The sequence below is a fragment of the Muscardinus avellanarius genome (assembly GCF_963383645.1).
Source record: "Muscardinus avellanarius genome assembly, chromosome: 2".
NCBI lineage: Eukaryota > Metazoa > Chordata > Mammalia > Rodentia > Gliridae > Muscardinus > Muscardinus avellanarius.
In genome coordinates, this window is record NC_137787.1 from 125,088,617 (window position 1) to 125,100,049 (window position 11,433).

Here is an 11,433-nt window from a genome sequence, read left to right on the forward strand (position 1 = left end):
CAATGAGTGAAGTAAATGTTAAAAAAAAAAACAAAAACTGATTTGGAATTAAAAGTCTGTTATTGACAAACACAAAAAGGAGTTAACTAAAACATAATTGTAACTATTTTGTTAGAGATATAGCTTTGCTCAATAATTGAAATCTTTGCCGGGCGTGGTGCCGCACGCTTGTAATCCCCGCGCTTGAGACAGGAGGATCGCGCAGGTTTGAAGCCAGCCACGCTGGCTTAAGAGACCCTGTTTCCAAATAAAAAAGTATAAAAACAGGTCTGGGAGTGTAGCCCGGAGGTAGAAGTGTTTCCAGGAAACCACAGTACCACCAAAAAAAAAAAAAAAAAAAAAAAAAAATTGAAATCTTTTATTAAGTTTCTGGTTATTTAGATCAGGGTAGCTTTTCACCTACCATGGGTAAACCTGCCATGGCACTGTAGAGTCTTAGAGCTGGAATGTTAGCTTCTAGTAGAGATTAGTGGAGAGTATTTGTTTAAAAAAAAAAAAAAAAAAAAAAAAAAAAAAAACCTTACCTGGGTTGACTTAAGCAAAAGTTGTTTATTTGATTCATTATTGAGATTAATTGGAAGGATATGGTGGATTTTCAGAACTCACAAAAAAAAAATGGGTAACTGGGCTTGGAAATGTGCAGGAGCAGCAGGCTGAGGTTTCTGGCAACAGGAATGCATAGTCTGGGAAGCAGAGCCTGCCACAGTCATCAGCCTCAGACGTTATTCTCTGCCCTTGTATCATTCACTCCAGAATTTAAAGATGAAACCCACATTGAGCTGGCAGCATTTCTGTCACTGTCAGCCTTATGGCTGTTGAAAGAAAGAAGAAAAGGGAAAGTCTTGTTCCGTTGGTCTTGATTTAGGTGGAGATTATGTTCCTAAAATGAATATATACATGGTGAGAGTTAATGGCCCCACAGGACATGGGAGGAGGGTGATCTTGCGAAGGGGAAATGCATATGAATAGTATTTGAAAAACAATAATGTCCATTTCTCAATACAATCCCTTTTCTAGGATTGGAACTCTTTTAACATCCAATTCAGCTAAGACAATAAATGGGTTAAACTGATTTTTAGAAATCCTACTACTAAATAATTTATCCATAGGGGTTTCCAAGTTAAAATGATTGATTAAATATCCTCATCTAATTTTGTTTCCCCTCAAAACCCCATTAAAGATACGTGGGTGCAGTTTATTTTAAGTCTGTCTATAGACTTAAACTATGAATATGGGGAGAATACAAAACAAGAGCAACAAAAATTTTTACAGCTGAAAAACAGATGGACAAATACCAATTTATCCTCTTAGAATCACTGAGGATTCAAATTTTGATTTGAATTCTGTGATATTTTACAAGGGTGAAATGTTAACACTATAACTACTGATATAAATAGCTTTTTGAAACTGACCAAATCCTTAATGGGTAAAAAAATAAAAGGCTCTTTGAAATACCAATTTATGGACTTGAGAAAGCTGAATACTAAACCAGAAATAGATTGGTATTGAAAAACAACCTTTTTTACATAGTAGAATCTCTCAGTGGCATAAGAACAGGGAACACCAGCTAAATGGTAGGGTTGTGATAAGAATTAAATGAGATTTTATTTGTTAATAACTTAATGGCATACAGCACAAGACTGCAGCACACCTTCCTTATCACCACTACCATTATCATCATGCCTCTTGTTGAAACCTGTCATGCATTCTTCATTATCTATAGAAATATTTGACAGGACCGCGAGAAGAACCTTCCTGATATGCTTTCCCAGCTTCTCAGCGTTCGTGTCTCACACCGCTTGCACTGTCCTGTGCATATCACATTGTTTCCACTTAGACCTGTCTTTCAGTCTTTTTTTTTTTTTTTTTTTTGCGGGTCTGGGGATGGAACTCAGGGGCACTCGACCTCTGAGCTACACCCCCTGCCCTATTTTTTATTCTTTATTTTGAAACCGGGTCTCACTGAGTTGCAGAGGGCCTCACTAAGTAGCTGAGGCCGTCCGCGAACCGCGATCCTCCAGGTCTCAGCCTCCCGAATGCTGGGATTACAAGCGTGCGCCACCACGCCCGGCCTCAGTCTTCTTCATCTAATTCCCATGCACTTTTTCATCTTGTAGGCATCGTTTAGTGTACCTCTTCCAGGGTAATGAGACAGATCTATTTGTAAGTCAAAGGGAACAGCACGTAAGAAGATCCTGAGGCTAGAAAGAAGTGAAGTGTTTATGGAATTGAGGATTTAGTGGGAGATTCAAGGAAGTGAGAGGGGAAGACAGCACAGGAACCTGAAGAGATAGACAAGAGGTAGTTTATTCCGAATTGTTTAAGTCAAGGTAAAGAAGGAACCTAGATTTTATTCTAACGCCAATGCAAAGACTCTGGAGGGCCTTAAGTAAGAACATGATATAATCAGGCTTATATGTTTAAAAGACACTCTGGTGATCTTTTAAAAATGGATAGAGTCTAAGCTGGGTGTGGTGGTGCACACCTGTAATACCAGCATTCAGGGAGGCTGAGACAGGAGGATTGCAGTTTGCGGACAGCCTCAGCTACTTAGTGAGGTCCTTTGCAACTCGGTGAGACTGTTTTAAAATAAAGACTAAAAAATAGGGCTGGGGTATAGCTCAGAGGTAAAATGCCCCTGGGTTTCACCCCCAGTACTGAAAAAAAAATTGGATAGGCAAGAAAGAGTGACCATAAAGGTACACTGTTGTAGTTCAAAATGAAATATCAGTGGTGGTAGCCACAGAGATGTGAAGAGTAGGCCAACCACAGGTGTATTTTTTTTTTTTTTTTTTTTTTTTTGCAGGTCTAGGGATGGTACCCAGGGGCATTCGACCTCTGAGCTATCCCCCTAGCCCTATTTTTTAGTCTTTAATTTGAAACAGGGTCTAAGTTCTAGAGGGCCTCCCCTCCCTAAGTAACTGAGGCTGTCCAAGAACCATGATCCTCCTGTCTCAGCTTCCTGAATGCTGGGATTACAAGCCATGCCTGGGTCCACAGGTGTATTTACATAGGGGCCTGGAGCAAAACATGCTGACAATTCTAGTTGGAGGGGATAGGGAGCACCTTAAAGATGAAAAAAAAAAAAAAAAGATTTCTGTCTTATACCATTTACTGACATGGGAAATAGTGGAGCAAAAACAGGCTTGGAGAGAGGAACCAAATATTTTATTTTCGGTATGTTAACATTGGGATGCTTAAAGGATTTCCAAGAATGTCAAGTTGAATGTAAATTTTAAGGAAATGCCCAAATTAAAGAAATAAATCTGGTAGTAAGTAGCATAAATAGGCCACTTAAAATGATAGGAGAACTGGGTGTGGTGGTGCATCCTTGTAATACCAGTACTTGGGAGGCTGAGACAGGAAAATCACAGGTTCAAAGTCAGCCTCAGCAACTTAGTGAGGCTGTCACCAACTTAACAAGACCCCGTTTCCAAATTAAAAAAAAAAAAATAGGTCTGGGGATATATGCTCCTGAGTTCAATCCTCAGCACCACAAAGAAAAAAAAATAGGAGAAGATGGAATTACTTAGGAGGATAAGATAAAAGCCGAAGATTTGGTTCCAAAATGCAAAGAAATCCATATTTTGCAGGACAGAGAGAGGGGGAAATAGCAAAATAGACTGTAGAGTGTTAAGAAAGTGCAGTGTTTCAGCCAGGCGTGGTGGCGTACGCTTGTAATCCCAGTGCTTCGGAGGCTGAGACAGGAGGATCGCACAGGTTCAAAGCCAGCCTCAGCTACTTAGTGATGCTCTCAGCAACTTCGTGAGACCCTCACTAAGTTTAATACTTTTTTAAGGTATTAAAAAAAATAGGAATTTAACTCTGGGAATATAACCTGGAGGTTGAAAAGCCCCTGGGTTCCACCCCCAGTACCATAAAAAAAAAAAAGTGTAGTGTTTCAAGAATGAAGACATGGTGGCACACGCTTGTAATCCCAGCATTTGGGAGGCTGCGACAGGAGGATCATGGTTGACGGACACCCTCAGCTACTTAGTGAGACCCTCTGCAACTCATTGAGACCTTGTTTCAAAAATAAAGAATAAAATAATAGGGCTGGGGGATGTAGCTTAGAGGTAGAATGCCCCTGGGTTCCATCCCTAGACCCACAGGGGAAAAAAAAAAAAAAAAAAAAAAAAGAATGAAGACATGCTGTGGGTAGTGGCCCACACTTGCAATCTCAGTACTTGGGAGACTGAGAAAGGAAGATTGAAGGTTTGAGGACTTCAACAACACAGAGCGAGACTCTCCGCAACCTAGTGAGGACCTGTTTCAAAACAAAAAATTAACAAAGGGCTGAAGGTGTAGCCTGGAGGTACAGTGTCCATGGGTTTAATTCCCAGTATGAAGAAGAAAGAAAAAAAAAAAAAAGGAAGAGGAGGAAGGAGGAGGACAAAAAGGAAGTGGGGGGGGGACGAGGGGAGCTCTATGCCTCTGAGTGGTTAAGAGACAAACAGCAAATATCTTTTAGTTTTGGCACCATGCAAGCAGTTGTCACCTTGACAAGAGCAGTTTTTTTGTGGCACGAAGTCAGATCAAATAGATAACAGAACGGGAGATGAGAAAGGAATAACACTGTTCATTTTTAAACCATATGACACTCCTAAAATCGGACTTTTTTTTTTTTTTCTTTTTTGCAGTGAAGGGGATAGAAACCGGGTTCCGCACATGGAGCCAGGCAAATGCTTTGCCACTGAGTTACATCTCCAGCCCCTGGGAAGTTTCTGATGTACGAGACCAATAATAAAATAAACCGAGGGAAGAAAAATGAAAATCTGTGGCAATCGTAAGAAGGTAATATGAAGTTATGCAGGACCAAAAAGAAGGTTTTAGGTAGAAAGACCTGTGCATGTTTGTACACTGATTAAAAAAAAATGAGGTAGCCATCAGCTGAAAAGGTGGGGAGAATGAATGGGAGATTTGATAATAAAAAAATGCCATAAAATAGTCTTTATAAAGAACGGACAAGCTAACTCTGGAGCTGCAGTGGAGATGTAAACACTACTGAGTACCCTTTTTTTTTTAATATGGAATGCTTCACAGATTTGCGTGTCATCCTTGTGCAGGGGCCATGCTAATCTTCTCTGTATCGTTCCAATTTTAGTATATGTGCTGCCGAAGCGAGCACCTGAGTACCCATTTAAGAATGGTTGCTTATGAATTTACGGCTAGGCCAGCCTCAGCAACTTAGCAAGATCTTGTTTCAAAATAAAAATAAATGCTAGGCATGGTGGTACACGCTTGTAATCCCAGTAGTTAGGAGGCTGAGACAGGAGAATCACAGGTTCATGGCCAGCTTCTACTTAGTGAGGCCCTCTGCAATTTAGTGAGACCCTGTTTCAAAAATAAAGATAAAAAAAAAATAGGGCTGGGGTGTAGTTTGGAGGTAGAATGCCCCTGGGTTCAACCTCTAGTACCCCAATAAGTAAGTAAGTAAGTAAGTAAATAAATAAATAAATAAATAAAATGAGCTGAGGTATAGCTTCAATATAGAATGCCTTTGGGTTCAATCTCCTGTACCAAAATAAATAATTGAATAAATTTTAAAAATATAAAAATAAACTATAAAGAAATTTGTGGCAGTATTGGAAAATTGCTTCAGTATTAATTCCCAAAATGTAAAAAGCATTCAGTGTCTTGGTGCTACATAGGCACTCAGGCAGGGAGGGGTGGTAGCTGTTATACTGCAGTGCAACCCCTTTGCCTTTTGTTCAAATGATTAGTGTACAGTAAAAATATAAAGGAAATTAAGGCCATTAGCCTTAGAAGCCCTAAAAACAATTGAAGTCTTTGGCCTTAGAAATACTCGGAGGCAATCAGTGCCTCTGTTTACCTCCTGTTCTTTGTAACCCTACCTGGGTATAGGAAAGGTAAACTCCATATGCTACTTCAAAGCACCCATAGTTGATGGAAAACCAATATAGCGCAGTATAAGAGAGGTAAAAGCAAGGTAGATTTTTGACCCCTGCACTTAATAAATGCACTGTCCAGAGATAAACTTGCAAAAAAAAATATTAGCCCATTGCCTTGGTAACATTGATAAGAACACACCAACACAAAGTATGTATTTAAATGTTGGGGAAGAAGAAGAGGGCAGAGAGCCCTTTAGGGCTCTCCAGTGTGCTTGCCAGGCATGTAACTTTGTTTCTCTTCCCTTTCTCTTTTCCCACTGATTTTGTAATACAGACTTGTTAAAGCTGCACCAAGCTATTAGTTTTAATTTTTCTATTTAACAAATTCTAGTTGAATAAAGGAAAAGAGCTTACCGTGCTGTTACAACCGTAACAAAAATAATACAAATTATAAAAGGTGTAGCTGGGCATGGTGGCACATGCTTGTAATCTCTGTACATGGGAAGCTTAGACAGCAGGTTTGAAGACAGCCTTTGCAATTTAATGAGACTCTAAGCAACTTAGAAAAACCCTGTTTCAAAATAAATTGAAAGAAGATGGTCATGGTGGTGCATATCTGTAATCCCAGTACTTGGGAGGCTGAAACAGGAAGACCACAGGTTAGAGAAAAGCCTCAGCAAATAGTAAGAACTCTCAGCAACGTAGCAAAACCCTATTTCAAAAACAAAAAGTAAAAAGGGCTGTGGGGGGGCGGCGGGGTCCAGCTCAAAGGTAGAATGCCACTGGATTCAATCACCTGTGATCCCAGTAGGAGGCTGAGACAGGATTGCAGGTTCCAAGTCTCCGCAACTTAGGCTGACAGCAACTTAGCAAGATTCTGTTTCTAAGTAAAAATAAAATATGGCTGGGGTTGTGGCTTGGAGGTAAAATGCCCCTGGGTTCAATCCTCAGCAACACACACACACACACAAACACGCACGCGCGCGAACACTGAGTAGGACATGTATTTAGGAACACAGTGCTGAGGTTAAGCATTTAAAAACCTTCAGTTTTACTACATCTTGCCAAATTGTTTTCCAAAATGGCTTTAAACTACCAGCAGATACATTGAGTTTGAACACATAGGGGAAAGCTCAAGGAAGCCATACGAGCATTTCTTTATTATGATTGGCTTCTATGCCCACATAATCAACAGAAAGCAACTATGAAAACTTTATTTTTTTACTGGATTTTAAAATTTGGTTATTTTCATTAATGTTCGACTTAATTTTCATTTCCCAACTATTTCCCTGATTTTTTACCTATTGTTCTTTAGTTTCATCCCGTTAAATATAAACAATTTGTTGTCCTGTTTTCTAAATGCACACACTGAGCACTTTAAAAATCTGGCGTCGCAGATCGGGACGGCCCTCTCCCAGGGGACTCCGGAACAGCACACTTCCGGCGTAAGCGTGACGTGCACGCACGTCGGCACGCTCCAGACGTCGGCGGCTTGTTTGACGTCCTCGAAGGTCCCAAAAGGCTGTCTGACACAGTGCCAGTGTTAGCTTGTGTTGGGCAGAGATCTCTCGATTGCGGTCGAGAGGAATCCCCTCACAGGGACTCTGCATCCTCAGGAACAGCCTGCTCCTGTGGCAGAGCGGCTTTCGGCCGCGCTCTCTTCAGGCAGCGCTGCGGGCAGCCCGAGGCCCTTGTAAGGCGCGCGCGGCCCCGCCCCCTTCCTTTCGCCGCCATCTTCCAGGTAGGGATGGCGTGGGTCTCCCCATGCCTGGCACTCCAAAGACTCGAGCTGCAGCCGCGGGCCGCGTAGGTCGTGCATTGGGGTCCCGGCGGGGCTGTCTGGCCTGTGTGGGGCCCGGGCGGTGGGAAGATGTCCTGCTAGACAGGGCGCGGCAGCGTGCGCGGTGGGGCCGGGCTGAGGACTACTGCGGCGCCGCGGGACAGTTTCAAGAAAGACGAGGCCGACTCGCTGGGGCCGCGGCAATTCGGGCTGAACTGGCCAGGAGTCGGCCTCAGTCCCGTGGTTTCAGCCATCCTTTCCTGGGGCCTCTAGCCTAGGCCGTGTGGGGTCGCGTGGCCTGATGGCCTTCTAACTCCGTTCACTGCGACATAACCCCCGGGCCTCCCCACAGTTTAGGCATTTGGAGGTCTTAGAAATGGGCCTAAAACAAAGCGCCCTGTTTGCTCCCCCCCCTTTTTTTTTGGTACTGGATTTTAATCCAGGCGTATTTACAGCCGAACTACACCCCCAGTCCTTTTAAAATTTACCTAAGGTTTTGCTAAGTTGCTGAGGCTGGCTTCGAATCTGCGACCCTCTTGTCTCAGCCTCCTTGGTACTAGGTTTACCATACGCGCACCACTACGCCCTGCCTTGGAATCTTATATATATATATTTTTTTGACGTACAGCGAGGCCTAGTGTGATGGACTGGGCTTGTGGTCAGTGAAGTGGATGATCATCGCGTCCATCAGGGTAGCGAATCCCGGACCAAACCGTTCTTTATTAGTAGTTAATGTCTGCTTGCTTAATTTTGGCTTCGGATATGGAGTGGATAAAGGGAGAGTATTTTAAGAATGCCTCACTAATGTTTGCTCTAAGAAGGCGGTATTTAATTCTAGCCTAGCATTTGTGGGGTTAAAGGATTCTAGAACAGCAGTCATGTCTGATTAAAAAAATATGGGGGGTTATTATTTGGTACTGGGAATTGAACTCAAGGGCATTCTACCCCTGAGTTATACCCCATCCTTATTTCTTATTCTTTATTTTGAAACAGGGTCTCTTAAGTAGCTGGGGCTGGTCAAGAGCCTGTGCTCTTCCTGTCTCAGCCTCCCAAGTACTAGGAAGGCTGAAGAGCTAGTTAATACTTAGTTGTAGCTCCTTGTCTTTTCTGTCCAGTTTGTTTATGTTGACATCCAGAGATTAGTGTGGAGCAAACGGCCAAGTTCATACCCTATAGAGTAGATCCTACAAATTATGCCTGGTTGTATTTACCTTGTGGAAGTAATAGCCAGGAATGGCAATTTGCCCTTGAATGGCCAGAGCAATAAAATTGTTTTATTTTTGTGGTACTGGGGATTGGACCCATGGACATTCAACCTAAGCCACACCCCACCCTGCTTTACTTTGAAGCAGGGTCTCTAGGTTGCTGCGCTTAGAGTTTTAAGTTGCCTAGGCTGATCTCAAAAGACATTGACCCTGTTATACAGATAGGGATGTGAGCTTATGTGTAAGTCTCCTAGCAAGTAAGAGGCAGAGCTTGTATTTACCAGTGGCAGTCTTTCAAAAGTGCAGTGGCTAGACATAGTAGTGGTACACACCTGTAATCCCAGTACTTGGGAAGCTGAGATGGAGGATCACAGATGTATGGACAGCCTCAACAATGGGAGTGTGGCTCAGAGGTAGAACTCCCCTGGATTCAATCCCCATTACCATACAAAGTGTGACGTGAATGCAGAGGTTCTTTAAAAGAAATAGTTGGTGAGCCACCTTTTTAAATTTCCTAATTTTTTCTGGTTTCAGTAATTCGCCAAAATGACGAACACAAAAGGGAAGAGGAGAGGAACCCGTTATATGTTCTCTAGGCCTTTTAGAAAACATGGTAAGTCGTTTTACTTGAGTAAATGGCATATATTTGTGTTTTTATTAAAGTAAACTTACGATTCATATAATGCTTATATGGGGCATATAAATGGCATATAATCAGCATCTACCGGACTTTAGTTTCATATCTAAGTGTCTGCAGGGTTAATGGACTGATTTGCTTTCAAGAGAAATAGTACATTAGCAAGAGTTAAAAATTTGTTCATTGTCAAAGGTGATGAGTATATGTTGAAAGTTAGTAAAATTACATTTTTTTTACTCTAGATTGTGTCTCGATGTTTATTGACAGCTTTTTTTTTTTTTTTTTTTTTTTGCAGGAGTTGTTCCTCTGGCCACATACATGCGAATCTACAAGAAGGGTGATATTGTAGACATTAAGGTAAGTTATAAAGTTGGGGCAATAACTATAACTTATATAAAGTCAAGTTATAGAAGTTGGATTTGATCTGTGTAGATTCCATGTTTCATCTGTTGAATCCTCTTTAAAGTTTAATGGAGATTGCCATTTTTGTGAAAACCCCAGTGGGCACTTTTTTTTGTGACCCATGTTTTAAGTGTATACTGGCCCTCCAGAGCTTAATGATGATTGTCTTTTTGATTGCTTGAAGCAATGTGAAAAACCCATTTCACCGGCTCTGAAAGCTCTTGAGTTGCCATTAAAGGAAATTTTAAAATAATTGAGTAAAAGTTGTTTTAAAAGTAAGGGGGGATTGGCTGGAATAATATTTGTCTCCTTTTTAAACCAGGGAATGGGTACTGTTCAAAAAGGAATGCCTCACAAATGTTACCATGGCAAAACTGGAAGAGTCTATAATGTTACCCAGCATGCTGTTGGCATTGTGGTAAACAAGCAAGTCAAGTAAGTAGTGTCATAATTCTTTGTGGTTAATTAGTAGTTCTCATATGCCCCCCTTTCACTTTGCCAGTTGGACTTATGTCTTCATTGGTCATTCAAGAGGGGCAAAGGAAATAACCTTTTAAAACTCAGGCAAACTGAGTGTTTGTCTTGTAACCTGTCAGAGGAGACAAATTGAAGTAGATTTAGTAGAAAGTCTTAGCATGATTTTGCATTAAAGATCTATATTGCAAAAAAGTTCAGTAAGTTTTAAATATTAGAAATTTTGGTTTTATAAATTTTAGTGTTTCAGAGACTTACCTCATCAGAATGGTAACTTTGATGTAAGCATGTTTATTTCAAGTTCTCTTCCAATAAAATTAATAATTGATTATGAAATATTTCATACATCACGACCTTGCTGGTTTATCCTGAGTGAAAGATTAATAATTGATCTAGTAAATGGAACTGTCAGTGCAGTTTCTGCATTTCCATTGTATTCTTGTTGATGCCCTTGGGATTTTCTGCTCTCTCCAGGGGCAAGATTCTTGCTAAGAGAATTAACGTGCGTATTGAGCATATTAAGCACTCTAAGAGTCGAGACAGCTTCCTGAAGCGGGTGAAAGAAAATGATCAGAAGAAGAAGGAAGCCAAAGAGAAAGGCACGTGGGTTCAGCTGAAGCGCCAGGTAAGAGCACCATTTGCTCATATTTTTACCATGAAGTTTAAGAATTGAGTATTTTTAAAGCTTGAGTTTGTTTATAATTACTTCCTTTTTCTTCCCCTTTTATTAGCCTGCTCCACCCAGAGAAGCACACTTTGTGAGAACCAATGGAAAGGAGCCTGAGCTGCTGGAACCTATTCCCTATGAATTCATGGCATAATAGGTGTACAAACAATAAATAAAGTCCCCTGGGCTGTAAAAATGGCGTTAATGAGTAGAAGCGTGGTGTCTTATCCTCTAAAATAGTTAAGCAAGATTTTTTAAGTGTGTCATGTCTTTACTATTTACATTTAGTAGTATTATTACTGATTAGCTTATTGTGCATCAAGTGTACTCAATAGGTTAGAAAATGGCCAAATATTTATGAAATATTTATACTGGTTTGAAGATTGTCTAAGTCACCATGGGGAAAATAAGTACAA

At 41.0% G+C, this 11,433-nt stretch overlaps 1 protein-coding gene across 1 annotated transcript; it reads left to right on the top strand.

The window, feature by feature from the left end:
• The first annotated feature begins 9,776 nt into the window (after positions 1-9,776).
• RPL21 (ribosomal protein L21) lies at positions 9,777-11,207 on the top strand. The gene is made up of 4 exons (XM_080690181.1): positions 9,777-9,831; positions 10,199-10,311; positions 10,825-10,975; positions 11,082-11,207. Exons 1-4 carry the CDS (start codon positions 9,793-9,795, stop codon positions 11,169-11,171), a joined length of 393 nt encoding a protein of 130 aa, XP_080546307.1. The 5' UTR covers positions 9,777-9,792; the 3' UTR covers positions 11,172-11,207.
• The last annotated feature ends 226 nt before the right edge of the window (positions 11,208-11,433 follow it).